General features: G+C 37.2%; 1 protein-coding gene across 2 annotated transcripts in view; it reads left to right on the forward strand.

Annotated features, from left to right (window-relative positions):
- PDE7B (phosphodiesterase 7B) overlaps positions 1 to 25,179 on the forward strand; it is a 296,461-nt gene that overhangs the window by 96,267 nt on the left and 175,015 nt on the right. The window contains exon 2 of one of the 2 annotated variants that reach the window (XM_054697858.1): positions 2,169 to 2,229. In XM_054697858.1, coding sequence (XP_054553833.1) covers positions 2,169 to 2,229 — 61 coding nt within the window. Of the gene's footprint in view, positions 1 to 2,147; positions 2,230 to 25,179 lie in introns of those variants that run through there. The other variant, XM_054697859.1, reaches the window with a different exon arrangement.

Below are 25,179 nucleotides of genomic sequence, written 5' to 3' on the forward strand. Positions count from 1 at the left end.
AAAAGGACTCTCCACCTAGTATTCAATACCCCTTGCGACCTGTGGTCACACCCAACCTTCCTCCTTTGCAGTCCATTCTATTGACTCACCAAAGAAGCTTGATTGCTTTTGATGTCCAGGAGCCAATTGTCCATCTCTTTGTTCATGATGTAGGTCATGCCAGAAAAGGGGTTGATTTGAATGCAACTGAGTCCTACTTTCACCTCTCAACCTGCCCCTTTTTGTACCAAAGGATTTCATCATTAGGAGTGAAGAATGAGAATTCTCATGTCCAGGGATTTTTTTCCCCAGAAATTTATTTTGTCTTATAATGATTAAGTATAGATAAAAATAAAGATTGATGGGAGTGGAATTAACCATTATGTGATTTAACATTTATTTATGATTTGAACATTATGTAATCTCAATACCATATATTTATATGTGCAAGCTATATATAGTGTTTTTACAGTATATGTAGCCCAATTTCATTCATTTTAATTGCTCTGTAGTGTTCCAATGCATGCCTATATCTGTTTTGTAACTAGACATTAAGGTTGTATATGCACGTTTCTCTGTAAGTCTAGATGAATGCCTATATTATAGAATATATATATTCCAAATTTGCTAGTTTTGTCAATTTTTCTCCAAAGCGGTTCTTTCATTTTGTGCTCCAGCCTATAGAAAGATTCCATTCATTTACATTCCTCCTAAGATTTTTTTTTATTGCCAGACTTCTAGATTTGCTACACTGCTGAATTCAAAATAAACCTTATTTTAGTTTCAGTTTGCTGGTTCCTGATTACTAGTATGTTTGAATCTATTTTCTGTGTTTCCTTCCATTCACATTTCCTCTTTCATCAATTGCTTCTTCATGTTCTTTATTCATTTTCTATCGGATTATCACTTTCAAAATGATTTGGAGGGGCTCCCTGGTGGTGCAAGGGTTTGAGACATAGCACTATGAAGCTATCTGTAGCCACTGCAGCACCAGTTTGATCCCTGGCCAGCGAGGTGACCCAGCACCCAGCAGTTTGATCCCATGGCACAGCAGACCTCTCCTTTCTCACTAGCTGCTCCACTCAGCAGTGTATTTCAGTCAGTCTGCCTGTTCTGTTCCCCGCTCTGTCTCTGGTGAATCCTCTCACCGCCCCCCACACACAGCTCTGGCCTGTACCCCAGGTCTTGTATGCATAAATAAATAAATCTTTAAAAAATGACTTGGAGGATTTATTTATAGGTATTAACCATTTTCAACCATTTATCTAAATATAGTCTGTTCTTAAAAAGCTGATCCTATTTCTGCAGTTTGTTTTGCATAAAAGTTTTAACAAACAAGTTAAAACTGAAATATAGGGCCTCCCTGCAGCACTTGAGTGCCACACTATGAAGCTGTCCGCAGCCTTTGCAGCACTGGTTTGATCCCAGCCAGGCGAGGAGAAACTCACATGGGCGCACAGACCTCTCCTGTCTCGCCCGCTGCTCCCCTCAGCTGTGCATTTCATCAGTCTGCCTGTTCCGTTCCCCGCTCTGTCTCTGGTGAATCCTCTCACCCTCCCACGCATCTGGCCTGTACCCTGGTTCTTGTATAAATAAATAAATCTTTAAAAAAAAAAAAAAAACAACCTGAAATATAGAAAAGAAAGAAATGTTATTTCCATGAGTGTGAGTTCAGGAAAAATACTGAGAGCCATTTTTTTTTTAATTATTTCTCTGTTCGCTGCCCGCCCCCCAAGTTCAGAGTTAAGTGTGGGACACCTAGCTTTGTGCTTGAAAATACATGTGTTTGATTGATGAGTAGGTGGTTTAGAACAATTTGAGTGCTGAATGAGAACCAATTTTGAGGGTGATTAAACTCGGATTACTAGATGTCATAATTTGCATACCCATTATGCATATGTCTAATAAGGGCTGTTAGAGCCCTAGCGCATCTCTGGCCATGGCTACTTGTACACAAAATCAGCTGGAGGCAGTGATATGAGGCATGTAGGAATAATCTGTCCCAATTTACTTCTCAAATATTTTACTACCAGAAAAATCTCCACTTGTGATATAATCCCTAGACTTGGGTAACCAAGGAAATCATGAAGAGCAGGATAATGTCATGGTGATGTCAGTTTGAATAGACTTGTTGCTTGGGAATCCTGATAGAAAATCTTAAAATAACTATGGCTTTCTTTCTCTTTCAGAGGTGTGGCGAAATCTTGTTTGAAAACCCTGACCAGAATGTCAAATGTGTTTGCATGCTAGGTAAGAAGGTGTTTCATTTTAGATATATTAAGCATGTTGTCATGTGATTTATGGTTGTTCTGTTGCATTACTTGTCTCTTGTTCCATATTGCAGAGGCTTGTGCACTTTTATAGGTTTGTAGACAGCTATAGCCCATTTATTCGTGGAACATGATGATGAAAAAAGGTTTTGATTTTAATAACTGTCAAGAAGTCAGGAACTATACTTCCGGGGCTTTCAAAATTTTTCTTGGATTATCATCAAACCATAGATATGGAAGCTTTGTATTCAGGCAATGGTAATGAAAAAGTAATAAGAGTATCACATTATAATTCCTAAACTAGAGGTGATAAGCTAAGTAAACTATTAAATATTTACATCACAGCAGAAAACCCTTACTCACAATGCCCGGAAGAAACATGTATTTGAACTAATCTTGTCGGCAAGACAATTACCCACACTGCATTTGATATAATACTGCAACACTGTAATAATAATCATTTGTTCTCCTGGGATAATATATCATCAATGCCTTTCACAAACTTTAATATGTAATAATAAGAATGAAGTTGACATTATTTTCCTTATTTTGATAGGTTAGAAAATTAGTACAAAAAATGTAAATGAGAAATGTTCCATCCAAATTTCTAAACTAAAATTTTAGATCTAGTGTCTAGTTCTTATTTAAACCACTGAACTATAATTTCCCTTGTCCAATGAACTTTCAATTAACTAATTGAATAAACAGTAAATCGAATAAATAATAAAATGAATCAATTCAAATAACACTTAAATTTGATTTTCACCATAATTTTATTCTTATCCATTCCAATCCCCAACTATACTCATAAAGAACAAATGATTTGTTTTAGCATATTCTATTTTCTCTATCACATATGTTGGTGACCTATGTGATCAATGAGATGGTTCAAAAATAGTGAGAAAAATAAATAGATGCCTTGGTCATTTATAATTCAAGATGTTCAGGTAATAAATAATTGAAGGTTGCTCATAACTTAAAAACAAACCAGAAAAAAATAAGTAAATAAAAATAGACACCATCTTTTTCTAGTTTTCTAATCTTTCTCAATTCTTTGCACTAGTGTTTTAAACCTCTCTGTTGCAGTTCTTACATGTTTTTATCTTTATTAAGATAATAGCTATATAGAAAAGTGCTCGCTCCAGTGTTCTTTTCTCTTAACAATGAGAATGCCTCCAGAATGGTAATAATTCAGGGTATAAACTAGGTAGATTATAGATATATTAAATAAGGATGATAGGTGGATGGATGGATGGATAGACAGACAAACTGATCGATCAATAGACATAAAAGAATGCCCTTGTTGAACCTATGTCCCAGCCTTAGAATTTTGAAACCATCTCAAGTCACATCTGATCTATTCATTAGCTAACTTATTTAATTTTCACAAGATGAGTTTGGGCCATAGTTAACTTCATTTTATAAGTAAGAAAAGTAAGGCAAATGGACAGATACTATGGGTAACTAAATAACATTACAATATTATTTGATTATAATTTCTACCTGATCAAGTAATTTAAATCAATGTTTAACTCATGATGACTTTAAGTACATAAACACATCATGCATTTTGACTTTTTTTTCCTTGTCCTGGCTCCCATTTGCATTGTTTAATTCATTTATAATTAGGATAAGGACCACAATAAAGGATCTACTACTGCCTGCAGTATTGACTCACATAAAATAAGCTCATTCATCTTTCCATCTCTTCTATATTATATGGAATGATTTACATAGCTGCCAGAATTTATTTCAGGCTACCAAATTCTCCTTCCCCCAATAAATCGAGCAGATTGCCAAACATTCCAAAATTAAAACTTCATATAAATCACTTTTGTGTAACTACTACTCTCATAATAGTCACAATTACCTGAATACTTAAATATGTAATAGATGTAGTCCACCCTGAACCTCTTACATCATATTCTAAGTAAATTAAGGTATTTGAAAATATAGCTATCCTTGCAATGGCAATATATTATTAAGCTTGCAGGTTTCGCTACTTTATAAAATATCTCTATCTTTAGTAATATGAACCAAACAATACAAAGGAACCATGAGAATGAATGTTTTTATTAGTTTGAGGCCACACAAAATATAAATATTCCATAAGAACTATTGTACATTTCATCTTTAAATCAGATGATAAATATTTATGGTGTCTAGTGAGCTTGTGTCCAGTGAAAATTGTGCCCTCGAGGAACTCACATTTAAGAAGTTTATACTTCTTCCTACTTATTTTTAAGAGGATTGCTATAATTTTTAATTAAAATATAAAGTCCTATGAAATCTTAAATGAAAGAGAATCCAAAGTGAATGATTATGCAAGTCAGCACAGATGATGGACCTGCCCTTGACTTGGGTCCCACCTGACGTCCAAGGGCTGCCATTCCACAGCAATACTATGCCAGGTAATAAGGAAAAAAGTGAAGTTGAATGATTTATTCTCTTATAACAAGAGAAAATCAAGTTACAAATGTGGAACTTACCAAACTGAGACCACATTTTGTGTTTCATCAGAAAGGATTTATAGAAACACAAGAAAAGCACTGCTTCACATGGTCTAAGGTATTAGCTTGTTGCTTCCCTTAAGAGGAATCATGCCCTATGACTTCCTGAAACGTTCTCGAGAAAACATTACTATCTCCAACAGTAAAGGATAAGGAATCACCCTGATATCTGAAGGAAATACTAAGTTTATTAAATCTTGTCAATCATGAATGTAGTTCATATTTTTGCAAGAAGTGCTACAAAATTTTTGTGAATACATCAAAATTTCCAAATAAGAAAGCTAAATATATAAAGTAGTTTCCAGAACTTCACCTCCAATAATTATGCTCCCTGGGTGAGGTCAAACTGAGACAGTCATGGCTTTGAATTGTCAGGTTTTTCACATTAAATAAGACATAAGTGTAAAATTTATCTTGCGTTATTATGAAGCACTGAATTCAATGCAGTTTTTAAGGGGAACAAGCGACTGTCATGTCTTACGGGGAATTGTTTCTGGATTCAAGGGAATAGTTTGTGTTGGATACAAAGGTAAGTAAAGATGTGCCACGTTGCTGGCTGCAGTGAATATTAAATATTTATTCTCAGAATTCCAACAGAGAGGTCAAATATGGGCAATCATTTCAAGTACCAAATTGTAATAAAAATTTCTCTTCTCCCTCATTTTAGGGAATATGTTCAAAACCCTTATCTCCCTCCTTTTTTTGAAAATTTAGCCATGAGATTTCTCTCAAACTCAAATTGACCTAGAAGTTTATATAACTATATCAAAATGTAAATAACTGGATAACAAGACTTGCACCTTAATGAGGTGTAATGAACTGATACCAAAGAAAAAAGAAGTAGAAGAAAAATTATCTCTATTGCACAATAATGCATGAAGTATGATGAGTTGTTAAAAGAATTTTGCTTTCTAAGTATAATGAAGCTATTGGGTACAAAGAGCCAAGAGTATTTAGAGAAATTGCGTGAAATGATCAGTGTTGATTTACGTCTTAGTTCATTTGCTAACCTCACTCTGTGAAAAGACAAATCCTGGGGGGGAAAAGCTTTCAAAAAAGAATTCCAGAGCCAACTCAATGCCTCTATATTCCTTCCCTTTATTCTTAGAGTAAGGTTCTTTTAAATAGTGAACTTTAATTTATAATTTATGATATTCTGTCGGCTCAATTTCTCCCTCTTCTTTATCGTTTTAATTTTTTCCTATTTGAAATTTACAAATTTGAAATTCTCTACTTCTGTTTCATGCATGATTCCTTTCATGCTGTCATATCATTTTAATAAAAACTAAGCACTTTCTTACCTGCCAAGCTTAGAAAGTGGTGCTCATATTATCAGGTTCTGGTTGAAGTTTAATCTAAATCATTTAAAGGCAGTGCCAGTTTTCAAAGCAAAAATACCATGATATCATTATTTTACTAACATTCAACATTAAGCAGAGCCTCCCTGGTGGCGCAGGTGGTTGAGCGCCGCACTGTGAAACTGTCCGCAGCCTCTGCAGCGTGGGTTCGATTCCAGCCGGCTGGCAAGAATCCCATAGGGTGCAGCAGACCCCCTCTCCTGTCTCACCCGCTGCTCCCCTCAGCAGTGTATTTCATCAGTCTGCCTGTCCTGTTCCCCGCTCTGTCTCTGGTGAATCCTCTCACCCTCCCGGGCATCTGGCCTGTACCCCGGTTCTTGTATGAATAAATAAATCTTTAAAAAAAAAATCAACATAAGCATAGAGAGACTTGCTTTCTACTCTTTGCTCTGAAAAATTAGCTACATATTCATGAATTTGCTTCATCTTTTAAGTTTCCATTTATAGTTTTTCTGCAAAGTAGAAATAAATATATCTGTCTTTTCAGCCCAGGGGTTATTCTGGTGATAGTATAGAATGTTCTGTGAAGAAATGCTGCTGCTCTGATTCCTTAAATATTGTTCTTGCATCAATAAACTGATGAATAAATAATAAACAATTGCAAAGACCCAAATTGATAATGAGCAACAAAAACAAAACTGTTAAGTAATAGATTATTTGTTAATGTCATCAGCAGTGTAGAAGAGTAACTGAAAAGATGAAACATATAAATGCAAAAACAATTTTTAAAGTTATTGAAAACATCCTTATTGTGTGTGCCACAAGAACATTCATCCAACATTCATTCAACAGCCATACATTGAACACCTGCTCTATGCAAGGCACGGTGCCAGCACTGGGAATGCAAAGACCAATGGGGCACATGTTCTGCCCTCAGAGTCCAGGAAGAGATTTATGCCCTATCCCTCAAAGCCTGCAGAAACTGAAAAATGATACCAGAGAAATAAAATGTATTGGAACTACAAAAGATAAAGAGAGTACACACAGTTGGGATACAAAGTCATGCGGTGCATTTGGACACAGAGGGCAAGAAAGTGGCAACATTTTTGGTGGATGCAAAACCATATTCAAAAGTCCCCATACAAGAAAGGAGGGGAGTGGAAGGAGCAAAAAAGTGTTTCAGACTTCAAGGAGAATGGAGGCATGAATGGGAAAGGAATTTGAGGCCATACTCTATATAGACTGTTACCATCAACTTCAAAATAGAAGTATCAGATAAAAGAGAATTAATTCTAGTCCTTTTCAAAGACAAAGTTGTATTTATTTAGTTGGGGATTATGCAATACTCTACAAACTAGTTTCTATCTGGGCAGTATGCACGCAGTACAAGCATTCACTGGTTACTTGTGAAATTAAATAATTTTAACCCAATGTATATTTGCACCTGATAGCTTGAATCCTAGGTTTGATTTAAAAATATGCGTGTTAATTCTGTCTTTTCCCCTTGACATCAGATATCATGGTATTGTTTTTTTTAAAGATTTATTTATTTATATATTTATTTATTTATTTATGCAAGCACTGGGTACAGTCAGAAGCGTGGGAGGGTGAGAGAATTCGCCAGAGCCAGAGCGGGGAGCAGAGCAGGCAGAGGGACTGAGGTACACTGCTGAGGGGAGCAGCGGGCAGCAGGAGAGGTCTGCGCGCCATGTGGGACCCACCTCCGGTGGCCAGGGAGCAGCCGGGGATCGAACCGGCACTGCAGAGGCTGCGGGCAGCTTCGCAACCCAGCGCTCAACTGATGTGCCACCAGGGAGGCCCCTCATGGTATTATTTTTAAGAAAATAGTATTGTCGTCTTTTAACTGGAGAATATATTTTTTTCCACTTTTTGGAGCTTTCTCAGCTACAAAATTAAGAATTTTTTATTAATATTTTGTGTTATCACAGCAAATTTTATATGTAGACATGTGAATTTTATATGTAGACAATTTTGAGGTCTATATATTTTTTTTTAAGAAAAAACAGTACACAATCTGTTTTAAGGCAAAATTATATCTGGCATTAAAAAAGGCTGCTGGGGTGTAGTCAAAAGACAGAACATTGAAAGCCCTGGAGCCAGTTAGTAACCATGTGGCCACCCAGCCCGTAAGAGGAAGACAACGTTGCTGATAGACACACGGAGAACAGCATAATCATCTGCAGGACCTGGACCAGGTGTATCAGACTGGTTGGTGCAACATTTAAACCCTCTGCCAACTAAGTCAAGAGATGGGTCAACTCCCACATGAACTAATTGCTATTAGACTAAACAAAGAAACAAATAAATACTTCCCCATCCTCCCCCTACCCCCACTGGAAACACTGGAATATTCTGTACCCATAGTCAGCAATCTCTTTTGCATATTGTAGGTTTGGGGTCCATATGCTTGTTACTCTCGGTTACGGGATCAAAAATATGTAGTTCTTTACAAAGAGGCAAATAGAACATATCCTAAGTGTCATGCAATTAACAAATATTTGTTGAACACTCTTTGCTCAACCCTCTGAAAGTTGATATAATGAGCAAAGTAAAATTCCTATCACCCCAGAGTTTATTCTCCTGCAGATGCAACATGATGTAGAGAAAACAGAGGAGGCCCATTATTTTGCCTTCTCTGTGTTTATAGGACTATACAGAAAATTATATCACCCCAAGGTTTATGGTTTTAAAGGCTTTCTGCATTATCCTACTGGCTATTAAAAAACTATTTTGGGGATGTTAAAATTGCTTTACATAAGGAAAATAAGGTTTCCGGTGTCATGATTGCCGTCCATGGACTCTTTCAGCATTTCCTCAACAAAACACTGTATTTGAGTGTAGCTGAGAACCAGGGCTCAGATAAGAGATAGCAGCAGATAACCAGACAAACAAAAGCCAAACTATCAGAACTGAAATTGTCACACCCAGAAGTGATAGAAATGTCAATCTTCTCTGAGCTTTGTTTTCCATCTAATGGTAGCGAAAATAAAAAGCTAAACTTTAAAAAAAATGTGGCAATCAACAAACATTAATCAGTCCATATTGTGTGTCGAGGAGGGATGCAAGGATTTCAGTGTTCTGGCTCCTGCCTCCGGAAGCTCCCAATCTAATTGGATATGGTTCAGAGAGGGTGGATACCTACCCAAACATAGCATGATGAACCATAGCAAGGGTGGGTCAGGAAGCTAGGGGTAGAATAAGGGTGGAGTGGTGTCAGGAAAGCCTGAGCAAGAGAAGTTATGAGTTCAGAGTGAAAGAGAAACAGCAAACTGCCCTGTGAAACACACCTAAGAGCATTCATGTATGTATGTGAGAGTTTTCACACCACACTGACAGAGCTGAATAGTCACCATAGAAAGCATATGGACCCCAAACCTACAATATGCAAAAGAGATTGCTGACTATGGGTACAGAATATTCCAGTGTTTCCAGTGGGGGTAGGGGGAGGATGGGGAAGTATTTATTTGTTTCTTTGTTTAGTCTAATAGCAATGAATATTTACCTAGTTTTGAACTGTTACAAATAATCTCTATTATTTGTGAATTGTTACAAATAATACAACAATGCATGTCCACATATATCTTCTTTGTGCACAAAACCACACATTTTCTCTGAAATGTTTATTTAAAATTACAACTGTAGGGTCATAGGATATGTATAGGTTCAGTTTTAACTAATCTTGCCTGTAATTTTCCAAAAGTGGTTTACCAATTTATCATCTTAGTCGCTGTGTATGAAATCCCCATAAATATTTTAAAACCCAATAATTACCCTTAAATAAAAGTTGGAATGCATAATTCATTATTCAAGTGAATAGCATTTTATGTAATAGTCTCTAATGAAGATTATGATTATCACCTATGTAAATACATCATCAAATTGACATCAAATCAAATAAAGCAGGTATTTCACTTGTTGATTTATCAATGAAAATTAAAAAATTAGAATTTGTTACAAAAACCAAACTAATAGTTATTCTTTGTTGAATACTTGGAAATAAATGTACCATAAATGATTCTGGTAAATGCTTCCCCACTCACAGTGGAAGTATAAACAAATCCTAGTTCATAAATAAAAACTCTTGTGTTGAGATAATTTCCACTTTTTTTTTCTTACTAGAAAATATGCAATCAATTATTCTCACAGATCTGTAAGTATCTGCATGAAGTAACAATATGAAAATTATAGCTTAAGACATCTAATTCTGAAAAGTCAACAATCTGTTCACTTACCATGAAATCACATGGCATGGTGATTCTAAACCTAACCTTCACATGTTGTTTTCCTGGAATATTCACACTTGCTATGGGAATGAAGCAGTGAAGTATTTTCATTTTGCCTTTTCATCAGTTTCTCTGGGGTATGTACAAATAGAAATAGAAAGGTCACCTTTAGCCAAAATAAAAATTGGAGAATTATAATTTCCCAATACTCAAAGAGTGGCTTTGGCTTCCTACATGGTCGAATCACATATGATTTTCTTTTACTCTTTTGTCTCTTTATATTTTCCAAGTGTTCATCAAAAAGTAATTATTAGTTTTGTAAACATGAGACATTTTAAGTTGTTCTGATTTCTAAGGATACAAAGATTGTTTCTTGTTTTCTTTCTTTACTAGAACCTACAAAAAATAATATCAAAACGTTGATAGTTTATTCCAATGATGAACTAGTCATACATAGAGGTATTTGTAATAGGAACTGTGCCTTGAGGTAACCACTGCTCCAGTTGCTACATCTCAGAAATTAGTGATGGCTTTTTATTGAACTATCTCTCACAAAGTCACTTTCCCCCAAATGGGCATTCTGAGATGAGCTGTTCCCCTTGCAGGGTGCCTGGAACTCCATCAATCCTGTGCCTTGTGTCATAATTAAAAATGCCACCAATTGACACACAACCCATGAAAGAGCGCAGAAGTTGCAAAACAATTCAAAAGTCAAGTAACTGAGGTTTGTGGTTCTGTGGCAAATAAAATCCTTCCAGAACAAACACACAGAGTCTGGCTCCTGCGATGGATGAAGGCTCACCGCACGAATGTCATGAAACAATATGGTACAAATCATTGTGGAACGTCCACAGGTCCACAGGGTCTAAAAATTGTCACACACTGACACATCAAGACATAAATACATGCACATAAACACACATACATATGGTCTACCTCAGCCTCAGAGAACTCCCCAGGGTGTTAATGATAATTTTATCAATTATGGCAGGAGAATTTGCTGTTTTCATTAGATTAGCAAACAAATATAAGACAAGTGCTCATTTCTTAGCTCAAGAACTCTATTCATTCTTCTCAAAGGAGATCCAAAAAGCACGGGGTTTTTGTGTAAGGGAATAAAGGTATATTTGCAGTTAGTTTACATTCAGTATTCAGAGAAGACATAAGAGGAATGTTTAATGTCTCTGCATGACTTAAAGTCTCTCTCAAATACAGGAATATTCTGCTATTATAAAACTATATAAAGAAGCATGTATATAGTCTATATATTTATATGCCAAATTTATATGCCACATATGTGTATGCATGTATATAATTTCTTACATAGAAATTATGGGGAAAATTTTAACTTTATTTGATTTGTATTTTTTTCTGCAGTGTATAACTTTCCTACCATCATGATGAATAATTTTTATAACCAAAAAAATAAACATAAAAAAGAAACGAACTTAGGACAGGTAAATATGTGTCTGTACATTTATTCAAACCCATAGGATGAACAACCCTAAGAGTGAACCCCAATGTGAACTTGGAATTTTGGATTTAATGTTTTATCAGTGTAGGCGCATCTATTATAACTCCTGACCCACTCTAGTGCAGGACGCTATGAGGGCAGGAGCTGTGCACCTGTCTCTGCAGGGGTATATATATTTGTACGTTCTTTTCAATTTTGTTGTGAACCTAAAACTGCTACAAAGAAAAAGCAATTTTAAAATATACAGTACAGCATTATTAAGTACAGTCACCATGCTGTACATTAAATTCCCATGACTAATTTATTTTATAACTGGAAATTCATACTTATCACCTACTTCACCTATTTCACCCACTTCCTCTCCCCACCTCTGGCAACCACCCACTGTCATTCACTCATTCCTAGGTGTTTCCATGTCTTGGCTCTTGTAAATGTCATCATAAACATGACAGTGAACTTACTTTTTCCAATTAATGTTTTTGTTTCCTTTGGGTAAATACCCAGAAGTTGAATTCCTGGACCATCCTATAGTTCCATTTTTAATTTTCTGGGAAATCTCCATGCTGTTTTCTAAATAGTTTGCACCAATGTACATTTCTACCTACAGCACACAAGGATTCACTTTTTTGCACATCCTCACCAGCATTTGTTATTTCTTGCCTTCTTTGATAATAGCCATTTTAGTGGACATGAATGACCCCTCACTGTAGATTTGATTTGCGTTTCCCTGATGAATAGTAATGTTTAGCATTTTGTCATGTACCTGACGGCCATCCACATGTCTTCTTTGGGAAAAAAAAAATGTCTATTCAGAGCTTCTGTTCATTTTTTAAATCAGATTATTTGTGGGTTTGGGCTATAGAGTTATATGAGTTCTATTTTTTATTTTAACCCCTTATCAAATATATAACTTGCAAATATTTTCTTCTATTTAGTGTGTTGCCTTTATATTTTATTGTTTTCCTTTGCTGTGGAGAAGCTTTTTAATTTGATATAGTCTTCTTCTTCTATTTCCCTTTTTTTTGGTTTTTGTTTTCCCTTTGCTTTTGGAGTCAGGTCCAAAAAATCATCACCCACACTAGTATCAAGGAGCTTATCATCTATATTTTATTCTAGAACTTATATGGTTTTAGATGTTCCATTCAAGTCTTTAATCTATTTTGAGTTCACATGTGTATGTGGTATAAGATAGTGGTATAACTTCATTCTTTGTAGTTGTAAAGTGAATGAAGAGCAGGGTGGCTTTTATCTGGAAACCATGATAATTGACTCAGCTAGCTTTGACTTTGGTTTGCCTTCCATGGAGAATGATTAGTTCAATAGAATTGGCATCACCAGAATTGTAACTTTCAAAAAACTAAGATATTACTCTGAAGGAGATAGTCCTGAAGACTGCGACCTGGTTGCCCTGCTTCATTTTGCTGAGTCATCTACCCCTACCTGAAATTGTATATGTATGTGCTTACCTAATTTTTATTTATTTCACTAATAAGATATAACTTCATGACACCAGAGATCTTGTTTACTTTATTCACTGCTAATTCTTCTAGATACAGAAAAATGACAGATAAAATATGCAGAAGATATATATATATATATATATATATATATATATATATATATATATATACAAGAACCCCTGACCAGATAAAATATCCTGCCCTCTGTCAAGCACCACCAGCAGATGTACCCAGAAATAATCCTGGAATAAATGTCCTGATTAACATGTTATTGGCATCTATGTCCATATTTGTCTTTTTAAAATGTCAGTAATGCTTAATTTTATATTAGATAGAATGGTTTGAATTATCTTATTCCTTAAAAGATGTTCTGACACTGTAGGAAAGTTTTTTGGCAGAACGAACACTGATAAAGGGATAAAGAGGGGATGAGAGGTCATGAGAGAAAGAACAGACATGAAAACTAAAAGGGAACTGTGGCCATTAGGGTCCATTGGGACCCACATTCCCAACTAAGGTAGCTGAAAAAAAGGAAAGTTGGTTACTCCTGAGGAAGTATTCTCTTCAGTGACTTGGCAAATGTGCTGTAACTTTTGAAGAAAGTCCTGCGTTTTACTACACTGAAACAGATTGAAACCCATATTGAAACTAATGACCAAAGAATCTCAATTTTAAATAATTTCTTAATATACATCGTGTGTGTGTGTGTGTGTGTGTGTGTGTGTCTTTGTCAAGGGACAACTTAGAAAAGTTATCTTCTCTGTAATAAAGAGCTAATCAGAGTTCATTGGTATGTATCATATTTCAATATCTTCTTTGGTTCATTAGAGAGCACAGGAGTCTCAGATCAAGAGATAAGGTCACTGGCTTGTCAGCAAAGCTTGAAATATTGCTGCCTACTGTTTTGACTTTTCTGTCAAGATTATAGTGATTATAGTAATGCAAGAGTTTTTAACTTTTCTTTGATTTCAGAAGTTTCAAATCCAGAAGTTCCAGCCAGCACCTTTCATACTATAAAATTATTATGAAACTTGTATTATTTCACGTTGCCTTGAAAAGTTTAATAGTTGCCTGTTACATCACTTACAGCCATTCTTGATGTACTAAATCATGGAACAGAACCCCATAGCTGTTCCAGTGAGGACAGAGAGAAATGGGATGAGAAGGAAAGGAAAAATAACCCAAACAGGGAAAACTATGAAAAGTGGTGATTTGTTAAAATGCCATGCTATGGGGCCTCCCCGGTGGTGCAGCGGTTGAGCGCTGGGTTGCGAAGCTGCCAGCAGCCTCATGCGCTGCCGGTTCAATCCCCAGCCACCCGGGTGAGGGTCCCCCATGGTGCACAGACCTCTCCTGCCACCCCCGCTGCTCCCCTCAGCAGTGTATTTCGTCGGTCTGTCTGTTCTGTTCCCCGCTGTGGCTCTGTTGAATTCTCTCACCCTTCTGCGCTTCTGACTGTACCCAATGTTTGTATAAATAAATAAATAAATAAATCTTTTAAAAAAATTTAAAATAAAAAAATAAAATGCCATGCTATGGTCCACCGTAGTCTAAAAGAGTTTTGCTAGAAAAAATAATTAATTGAATGAGCAATAAAAAAATGGTCCATTTTATGCCAAAATTCTACATATTTATTGTTCTGTCAAATATTTATTGAATACCTACTACATGCTGTTGTGTCAGCAACATCGCACTGATAAAGAAAAGAAACAGCAGCTGTGAAGCAGGCTGTACAATGCAGGATGCTGCTAGAAGAGCTAGATCCTGGCCTTTTTATTGATAGGAAAACAAAGAGAAAAGGTCAAACTGGAAATATGATTATGTTATTTAGGGCTTTGGGAAGGGTGAGTTCGCTGATCAGGGAAATCATACTCCCAACCCCCACCTATGGTTCCAATCTTATTAACAAGGCCTTCCGTTGATCAGCCTCTGGGACGAAAAGTACATCAGACAATGCCCCACCCCCCAACCCCCACCCCACCCCACCCCACCCCGCCCCACCCCCTGCCTTCTGAGTCATACCTCATGATATCTACCCATTGCCCCAGGGCGATCAAGTGTCCTCCCCTTGTTTAACTTGAAAGGAGTCTTGTGGGGTCTGGTATGCTACATTTAGCAAACCCACAATGTGCCAGTCATTCTTCAGGAGAAAATAGCAGTGAATAAAATAAATAAGAAGAGAGAGAGTGACTTGATGGTGGATCTCTAGGCCAGAGTTTCTCGATCATTCAAAATGCACACAAGTGACCTGGGAATATTGTTAAAATGATGATTTGATTCAGTAAGTTTGAAATGGGATCTTTATAAAGATTCTTTTTATCTATTAAGCTCCCATATGAGACTGATACAGCTGATCCCCAGAACACATTGGAAATATCAAGCACCTTATCCATGATAAAAAATTCAGATAGTTGTTCTAAATGCAATGCTTTGAACAGGGAGTCACATGATGTATTTTATGTCTTCAAGAGCTCATGCTTGCTGCTGTGAGAAAAGCAGATCTTATATGGATACAGGGAATGAATAACGACAGCAGTTCACATAGGGGATGAGTGGTTTGGACCCGGAGAATATAGTGAGGAGGGGAGTAAGAAATTTGGATTCCGGCAATATTTTGAGGGAATGACTGATAAAACTTAATGACAAGCTGCAGTAAGCAGAAGAAAAGAGAGAATCACAGTCAGCCTAAGTAACTGGATAATGATTTTCACCATGGACTAAGTTGGGGAGCAGGAAGATGAGGGTTACAGGTGACATGGCATTGAGGATGTATTTCTGTCCCCCCTCCAAATTCATATATCAAAGCTTTAACCCCCAGTACCTCAGAATGTGAGTTTATTTGGAGATAAGGTCTTTATAGAGGAAATCAAGTAAAGGTGAAATCATTAGAGTAGGCCCTAATTTAATTTGAATTTCATGTTCTTATTTTAAAATATGGAAATTTGGACACACAGAGGGAATGCCACATGAACATGAGCATGGCCATTTACAAACCAAAAAGAGACTCCCAGAACAGATTCTTCCCACACAGCCCTTAAAGGAACCAGTCAAACCAACTCCTTGAGTTTTAGCCTCCAGAAATGTGAAGCAATAAATCCCTGTTGTTTAAATCTCCCAGTTTGTGGTATTTTGTTACAGCAGCCCTAGCAAACTAATACCATGGGCTGGGATTCTTTTAGATGACCCTTTCAGAGGAAGAGTCAATTAGTATGATAAGGGAAAAAGAGCATTCCAGAAAAGAAAACAACTCATGAGCATGTGGGAAAAAAACCCTGATACAGGAACAGATAGAGTTGTAATCAAAAATTTTTTTTGAACCCCAAAGAGTACTGACATTAAATGGAAATGTTACAGTCAAAAGATCATTGAATTAGACTTCCGAAGGCACTGCTGTAACGGTAACTCTGCCATTAGTTGCAGGATACGCCCGGTGTTCAGCGTGTCCCTTTAACTCTGAGCCTTAGAATTTTCATCATAAATGGAAATAACAACACCCACAACACTTACCCCGCCAGGCTGCAGGGAGGTCCAAGTAAAATAAAATTCCAACTGAAAGTACTTCACAAAGTACAAAACTGTTATGTAAGTGTTAGTTAGGGTGGTTGTTTTGTTGTTGCTGCTGCTGTTGTTATTGTTTCAGTCCTAATACAGAAGGTGCCTAATACTGTAGTGAGTGGACAAAAGCACACCCTGATATGAAACTAAAGGGCCGAGTGCCTTAAAGTTGTAAGCATGCTGCAGAGTTCCCTTGGCCATCATCAGGTTTTTCCCTCGGCCATCCATCGTATTTTTTAGAAGCTGAAAAATCCAAGTCCATGTGATTTTAATTATAACCCTATTTTTATTTAAAGTGGGAAGCAATAGAAGACTGTGGTAGCGTAAATCACAAGCCATCTAATCTCATTTAGGTTATATGAAAACAAGATGAAATTCTTTGAAGTTAGCATGTTTATTTGCTAATCCATTCTTCCAAACAACAAAAAAATCACATTATGTTTCTCAGAATTGTTTGGATGGGAATTTTTTTTATTGAAAAGGAAGAAATGTTTATTTAAAAATATATAAATTCAGTGTCTGAGCTATAAATCAGCACTTAGTTGGTTGAAAGTGAACCATCTTCTACCAATGTTGCAACAAATTGTGCAGCTTACTGAAATAAACTCAGAGGTTTTCCAGAGCATTGGTGATAGATTACATTTAATCAAAGCAAACCCAAGGTAGAGAGATAACAGTCTTGGTACAGTTATGGTGGAATGGGTGGTTACAGGGAAATGAAGGTGTCAAGATTGACTTTAAAACTATTTTCCACTCCCCCAAAGTCTTGGGTTTATTTTATTCCATTGGATATTGTCCTTTATTTTCTGTAATAGACTATGTTTTGTTGGAAGACACCTATTAGAATTGTGACAGTTGAGTTACCCAGTGGATAGCAATTACCAAACTGGAGCTCCTTATGTCTGGCTTAAAGCCAGGCCTGCCCTGCCAGGGCACTGCCAGCTACTGGTGCCAGCTACTTATGTCCTGACTATTTGTGCCCCGTTCATAGGAGCAGGAAGATGATTCAGTCTCCATGTCCAAGGGGTCCTCAGCCCCTAGGCTGAGAGAAGGAGATTATAAAGTGGAGAGTAACACTAATCAATGAATTAAACTAAATCACCTCTACAAACTTGGTGACACAGTGTTTAAAATAGGTTCTTTTCATATGCCTAGAGCAAGGCTAAGTCTCCTGCTATACACTAGCTATTAATTAATTATCTATCATAACAATAACAAAAGTTTACTGGACATATTTAGTTGCCAGATTGTTCTGTGCTTTTCATGCATTATTTTATTAACCTTCAAAACAATCTTGTAATATTTTAAATACTATCTACTTCCTTTCATTCACATATAACCAAATGTGCATATGTAACTATAGGTACATTTTCATCTTCTTCGTCTTCAAAATACCAGACTTTTCTTACTTATATTTTAGGGACATTCACTAAGGCATTGATCTTCATATAGCAGGCAATTATAGTGGAAAATTTCAGTGATTGAAATGTTATTATATATGGCAAGTTAAGGTGAAAGAAGAGAAAATAGTTTTTCTCCACCAATGGTTCATATTGAACAAACTGGGTAATAGTCAACATTGCATATGCAATTCTCTGGGAGGGTCACTGGGCATCACAGTAGGCTCTCATTTACAGGTTGGGTGATTGTGTGAATTATGAGTCATTTCTTAGCTGCATGTCTGTTAAAATAATTAGGCACTTAAATCCCAGAAAGCATATTCTCAGTGTGTCAGAAAAACATGACAGGCATTTCTTGTATAATCTTTAACTACGGCTATATAATCACTGTTATCAAGTGATTCTAGAATCTCCTGTTGTAACCTTTTCTGGTCCAAAGATTTAAATTCATATCAATTCAGGAAGCACGTGTCAAGTTCTTGCTGTTTCCAAGATATGGTGTGGGTGATTTTATATGTAGATTTGCAAATCTCCAAATGTCCCTTTCCAGGAATTCTCCCAAAGACGTACATGCAGATGGCTCCAGGAGCCAGGTGGATGATATACAAGAGTGATTCCTATTGGCTTCAGTTTAAAACACAGGTGGTCCTGCGACCACCCTAAGAGTACCTCCACTCCCCGCAAAGTATGCAGCTGCTACACAGCTCCTGGCACATGATGCCATGAAGGAAGCAGCCTCCATGTGATCAATTCCACCATTTTTTCCAAGAAAATATGAAAGTTAAGATATCTGTAGAAATATCCTGATTTGCAAATGTTGGCAGAAAATGCAATTTCCTCTCTTTTGAAAAGTTCGTCCCAGTTCATGAGGCCACCATTTTGCAACCTCCACGTTAGAGATTTGTTGTAGCAAAGAGAGATATGCTTTTCTTTTCTGCCCTATCACTGCAGCTCCCTCCACTAGGAAGGGTATGAGTTTCGGGGACAGTGAAAAGTAGGTATTTCAAAGAAAATCTTGTTCTTCCAAACACAACTCCTTCTCTCCTGCCTTTGGGTAAAGCAAGAATGCATGTGATTACATACCGTTATGTAGTGATTGTAGTGATTACATACCCTTATAGCTAATTTTGGGACTTCCGATTGACATAAGGAAATCAGAGGAGTGAAAAAGCCTCTATTTCCAATGTCAATTTTCCAAGTTCAAACTTGGGGAGAAAAACAAATTAGCTTTAGAGATTTAGAGTAAATTTTAAATGATGTGCAAAACTAAAAATTATAGATTTCGGAGTTAAAAAAATAAAGAGAACAATTAAATCATGGTAATGGGTATAATTCTCAATGGGCAAATATTAGGTGCCATATTTGATGGCAAGGCCAGAACTAGGAGGGTTAAAAAATGAGCCTGAACAAGGTCCACCTACATTAGTGAGAAATTACATTGAACTACAGAGGATGTCTCCAACCAAGCAACAGAAAGCAGGAATTGGTAATCTTGGCAACTCCTATAAGAAGATTCCTTACAGAAAATAAAAGTTAAAGGAAAACAGAAATGATGGTGTTCTAGTATCCAGACCTGCAGCAGACACCAGAAAAATCCATTTAGGTCTCATATAATCCAACTAGTTAAAAAACAATCTTTGCATACTTGTAGAAGGCGGGCAACTACATCCGTCATTCCTTAGAATGATTTTTATCACAAATGATTAAACTTAAAATAATTCCTTTTGAACTTTTACTCTTTGTTCTTCAGCTAGTATTCTCCACAACTTCACTTCTGCTTTCCTGAGTCACTTAGGAGAGAAAGGAGAGCAGAGGGAGCTGCAGAGTTCCAGCAGGGGAGGGTCACCAGGCGTCACAGTAGGCTCTCAGCTCTCATAATGCTCCTCAGGGGCCAATTTTACTGTTTCCCCAATGACAGCTGCTGGGAACTCTGTTCCATACCTCTCACAGGGGATCCCCCACAGAGTGTAAGATACCAGTTAGAAACCAAAGAAGAAGCAAGTACAACAGGACAAGTTTTCATTCCTTTTTTTTTTCAGGTTTCTAAAATTCATTTGTTACACCTTTCTCTGGATCACTCTATTTCAAAGGCTTCTAAAGAGCTTAAAAAGTGAAATGGTAAAGATGTCTTCATTCATTTTTTTAAACTGTAGCAAGTTTAAAATGCTTGAGAGGTCCTGTGTGATTTCTTTTATTAGAGTTTCATCCTAGGGTTATTTCCCTTAATTTGTTTTTTGATTTTGCAGTCAAATTCCTCATGATTCCCAAATACTCTATAATAATCTCCAAATAATATGGTAATGACTTTAAAGATATCTGCCTTGACATTCCATAATTCCATTGGTTTGGACTTCTTGCTGATCGCCCACACTATTTCAAGTCTGCCAATCACACACTTTATACTCATTCTCAATCTGTAAGCACTAGGGAATGGCCATTGGTGATTTTACCTAGGATTGGCCCTATTTGAGTATGTCCAGATATAGGGGAAGAGAGATTTTGCAACCTCCACATTAGAGATTCACAGTGATAAAAAGAAATTTTCCAAAATGGTCCTCTCAGTAGCTCCTCTTTTCTGCCCTATCATACCCAGAGGGTGACACAACACCTCCTTTCCTTTACTCGGAAGGGTATGAGTTTGGGGGACAGTTCTTGTCTAAGAGAGATTTAGGTTCACTTGGCATAACTATCAATATTACCATTGATATGGGGCAAAAAGTGAGCTAGAACCAGATGGAATTAAAAGGACAGGTTCTTTAGAACAAGAACTCAACAGTTTACATCATCTGGTACAAAAAGATAGTGCCATTTTGCTTCTTTAATCCAATGACAATATTCAGTCCACTGGAACAGATGAGCAGACTGGAATATGGAAGACCTTCTGAGAGAGTCATAGCATCCGTGATGTCTCTGAAATCATAGATCTAGGAATCTAGCCCTGTTCATAAGAAGATGTGTAGACATATGACCCAACTCCAAAGAAATGGGCATCAAGGACTTTGATAAGGAATCAGAATCATTCTGCCAACTGTTGAGATTCAGATTAGGTTCCCACTCCATGAAGAAAGCTTGAATAGACTTAGGTGCCCAAAAAGTGAAGCAAAAAACTAGTCAAGTAGGCTGGCTTCTCTTGGCATTAAGGACACCATCTCTCACGCATCCAGACCCTGAAGGTTATAATCTCTCTTAGTTTACCAAAAAAGAGATTAGCAGTGGAGTAGCTTCCAGGCCCTAGTAAAAGGTGGACATGGGTGTTCTACTCTGAGAGACTTAGCTCTCATTTGACTTAGGTCAAAGGGGGAACAGAGACCGATTTATTATGACTAAGAGTTGGTCAGGCCTGGAACAGGAGCAATGGAGAGGAGGGAGTAGCAAAGGAGAGGAGAAGGGAGAGGAGTAGTATAAGACATTGGCCAACTCTGACCACCATCTCTCAAGTGCTCCCAATTGAGAGTGGGATCTCATGAGTCTAGCATGAAAGGACACTCCAAAATATAGGAAAAATCAAGGCAGGGGAGAGGGTGGGTGGGAGGTCTTTGTAGAGACCCAAAGGCGCTAGAACTACGGTTTAGTGAATGTCTTGACCAGACTTAGGAATCAACTAGAAGTATCTTTCACATTTTTCTCCCTACAAACAGGCTTTCTCTGACTCTGACTCTGTTCGCCTTGCCCTCTTCTCTCAACCTCTCTCTACCTGTCTCTAATTTACTCTTCTATTTCAACTTACATTTACAGAGAGGGAATCTGATTGGCCTAACTTGGATTGAGGGTACATCTCCTGTCCAATCAGGAGCCGCTAAGAGGCAGTTCTTTGCATTACACCTTAACTTATGGGAATCCAGTCTCAGAGATCTTTGCTTCTCAAACTTTATGTGCTTAATAATCACATGATCATCCTGTTTTAGGCAGTGTTCTAATTATTAAATCTGTCTTAAAGCTCGTGTAAGGTTTTAATTAATCAAATTTAAATGAGCTGTTCATGACCCTAAATTTTTCTAAATAGGAACTTCTTTCTTTTTTCCTGTCTTAGATCTGAGCATTTTAACAAAAACACTCCCCCAAAAATGTACAGATGCTTCAATAAACCTTCCCAGGTGAGAAATTCTTTGCAGACTATGTAAGATTTCATTGATTCCTAAAAATAAAAAATGTATTTATCTATATGAACACCAGGAATCTATTGCAAAATGCTACTGGAGTTTGTTGCCTCCTGTACCCAGGGACCCGAACATCTTGGAAGATGTTAGTTGCTGCCAGTGAAGCTCTCTGTTTACTCAGGTTTCTTCATTTCCCATACGTATGTGCTGGCAGGCCAAGCCAGGAGCATTTATGCCTATCATTAGCAACCTCTTGCAAACTGGACTTCCTCCATATACTTCAAATTCTGAAGGAATTAGGAATGAAACAAATAAGCTTGGTGTGTTTTTCTTTAGAACAAGCTACCCCTGCCGTGTGTTTTTGGCAATTCTTTCATCCACTTATTAGAGCAGCTGGAATGGGGGAAAGAGGCATGCTTTGAGTAAGAATACAACAATTGCAGGAAGATTTTTCATCAGCCAGTGTTGTTGATAAAACAGTCAGCTTGAGGTAAGGAGTGACGCATATTGGAGTCCCTGCCTAAGACTTCAAGGTTATTTATCAGAGGACCTGGAAGTAAATTGTAGTTTCCCGATTAAAAAAAAAAAAAAACTAATATCATTCAGATGCTATCACACATTCAAAAATGATAGCTCCTGGCTACTGCTAACTTACAACCTCCCAGACCATATTTCTGTTAATCTTTGTAAATATTTTCCTCTATTCTGGAATAAAGATATTTTCAATTTTAGCAGTTAATTTCCATACTTACAGAAATTATCTGAAAAAAACCCTTATATTATTAATTTTCCAATTAAGGAAATCGGTGGGATGACCAGCTTTGTACCATATGACACGTGATAATTTTTGTAAAGGGACTATTCCAAGATAAAAAAAATATAGTGAATTTTCATATAGAAAATGAAGTTTCATATAGAGAATAAAATTTTCATATAGAAAGTGGGATTTAATATGAGAAAAATGAAAAGAGCAAAGATGATTCCTTTTATGATGGTTACAAGCGAGGATTCTGTAACCAGGCACAAACTTAAATTCAGATGACAAAATTTCCTCACATGTAGCATGCTGGGTTCTTCAACCTGCAATATGGAAATTATTGCTGCAGGGGTAGACAGAAATCACATGTGTTCTGTATTGGGGGAGCCTGCACTTGGGGAGAGCGAGACGCCTGTTACACTATACACCTCTGGTTTCTCCCATTCACCTAACTCCACCCAATTGGAATCAACCCTGAGGAAAAAAGAAGCAAACAAATAAAAATGCAAAGGTTGCAGGGAAGGGAAATGGAAGGAGTTTAAAGAACTTTCTAGAATCATTGCCAAACTTTCCTGAACCCCTAAGGTTATCATAAAGAAACGAGGAAAGGGAGAAAGGGATGAGAACAAGGGTGAAGGTGTCCATGGTTATGGACTTTTTTTTTTGAAACAGATTCCAAAGTGCAGAGTGATAAAAATAGATGAGAACCACTCCTGATGGAATGCTCTCTGCATGAGGCTATTTTCCTCCCCCCTGTTTAGGAGTTCAGAAGAACCCCTGCAATAAAACCTGCTCAAAATAATAAACAAGCAAACAAATGAACCAAACAAATAGTATTTTTAAAAAAAGAAGCAGTTGCCATCCTCTTAGAAGTAATGGGATGAAATTAAAGACTTATGGAAGCAAAGTAGACACCATCTCCCATTTCAACAGCTCTTTTGCTGCCAGTTCACCCTGTTTCAGACCCAGGCTTTTCACTTTACCTGCATTTCCCTCTCAAAAGAAGGCTGTTCTCAAAAGAAAAGACAGTGTACCTGTATTTTACACACACACACACACACACACACACACGCACACACACACACAAAATACTGGGAAGAAAACAAACTCTCCAAAGAGACTGGTTCCGTCTATAGCTCAGATCCCTCTATTTAGCCACCCTGTCCTGATGAGTCATCTGCCCACATTTACTGAGCTGTTGCCCCAAGGACCCTTGGGCTGCTGCGTTCTCAGGTTGGATAGTATGGCATGACTAATGGTCTCTGGACCATTCCAGAAATGTCACTTCACTGGAGATCCAAACTTTTCTTCCACTCTTTTTCAGGATAGGTGGGAAAATGAAAATGAATGGGGAGGGGGTGTTGCTGAGAAGGAGCAGGAAGATTAGTTCAAAGATTATCTTTATCATCTTAAAAGGGAGCAATTTCTTTGGACACACATGCCTCTTTGGCAAGGTTACTGCATGAAAATCAAGACTAAAGGTGTTGCGGGCAAATTCAGTTCATCCAACCACATTTCTTGCATACACATAAATGATAAGAAAGATAAACACAGTTTGGAATACCCACTAGTATTTCTACCCCTTGGAAGGGTTTGGATATAGAGAAAACAGAGCCAGTTATCTATCAGCTAGTTCAAGCCTGGCTTGATTCCAAGAATTTCATATTCAGAGCAACTGGAAACTTCCTTGGTGCACTAGCAAGTTTACAGTTGAGAGAAGCACTAGTTTTGATCATCCTGACCAGGATGGTTGGCAGACAAGGGCCATGGAGCTCTTGAGAGCTGTTTTTCCATCTCCAGATCTCCTACAGCAGTGTTTATGAGACTCGTTGCTCCAGCACCAGGATGATATTCTCAACTCCCCTCCATCCCACTGCTAATAAAACTCTTGGGATCCAATTATAATGCAGTTACTTCTCTAACAGAGGTTTCAGCTCTGCATTTTATAAAATTATCCACACTGCTCACCAGATACCCAAGAATCAAGCCCAGCATCTGTTTGGAATCACTGGAGCTTTTGTGTTACAGAATGCACATAGAACACAAAACTAGCCTTTTTTTAAAAGTATAGGTAGGATAACAGAAGTGAGCTGGTTTGGCTTGTTTACCAAAATATCTCTGAAATGAGAGTAATT

The sequence above is a fragment of the Talpa occidentalis genome, unplaced genomic scaffold (genome assembly GCF_014898055.3).
Source record: "Talpa occidentalis isolate TD23 unplaced genomic scaffold, MPIMG_talOcc4v2.1 talOcc4.2, whole genome shotgun sequence".
NCBI classification, from domain to species: Eukaryota; Metazoa; Chordata; class Mammalia; order Eulipotyphla; family Talpidae; genus Talpa; species Talpa occidentalis.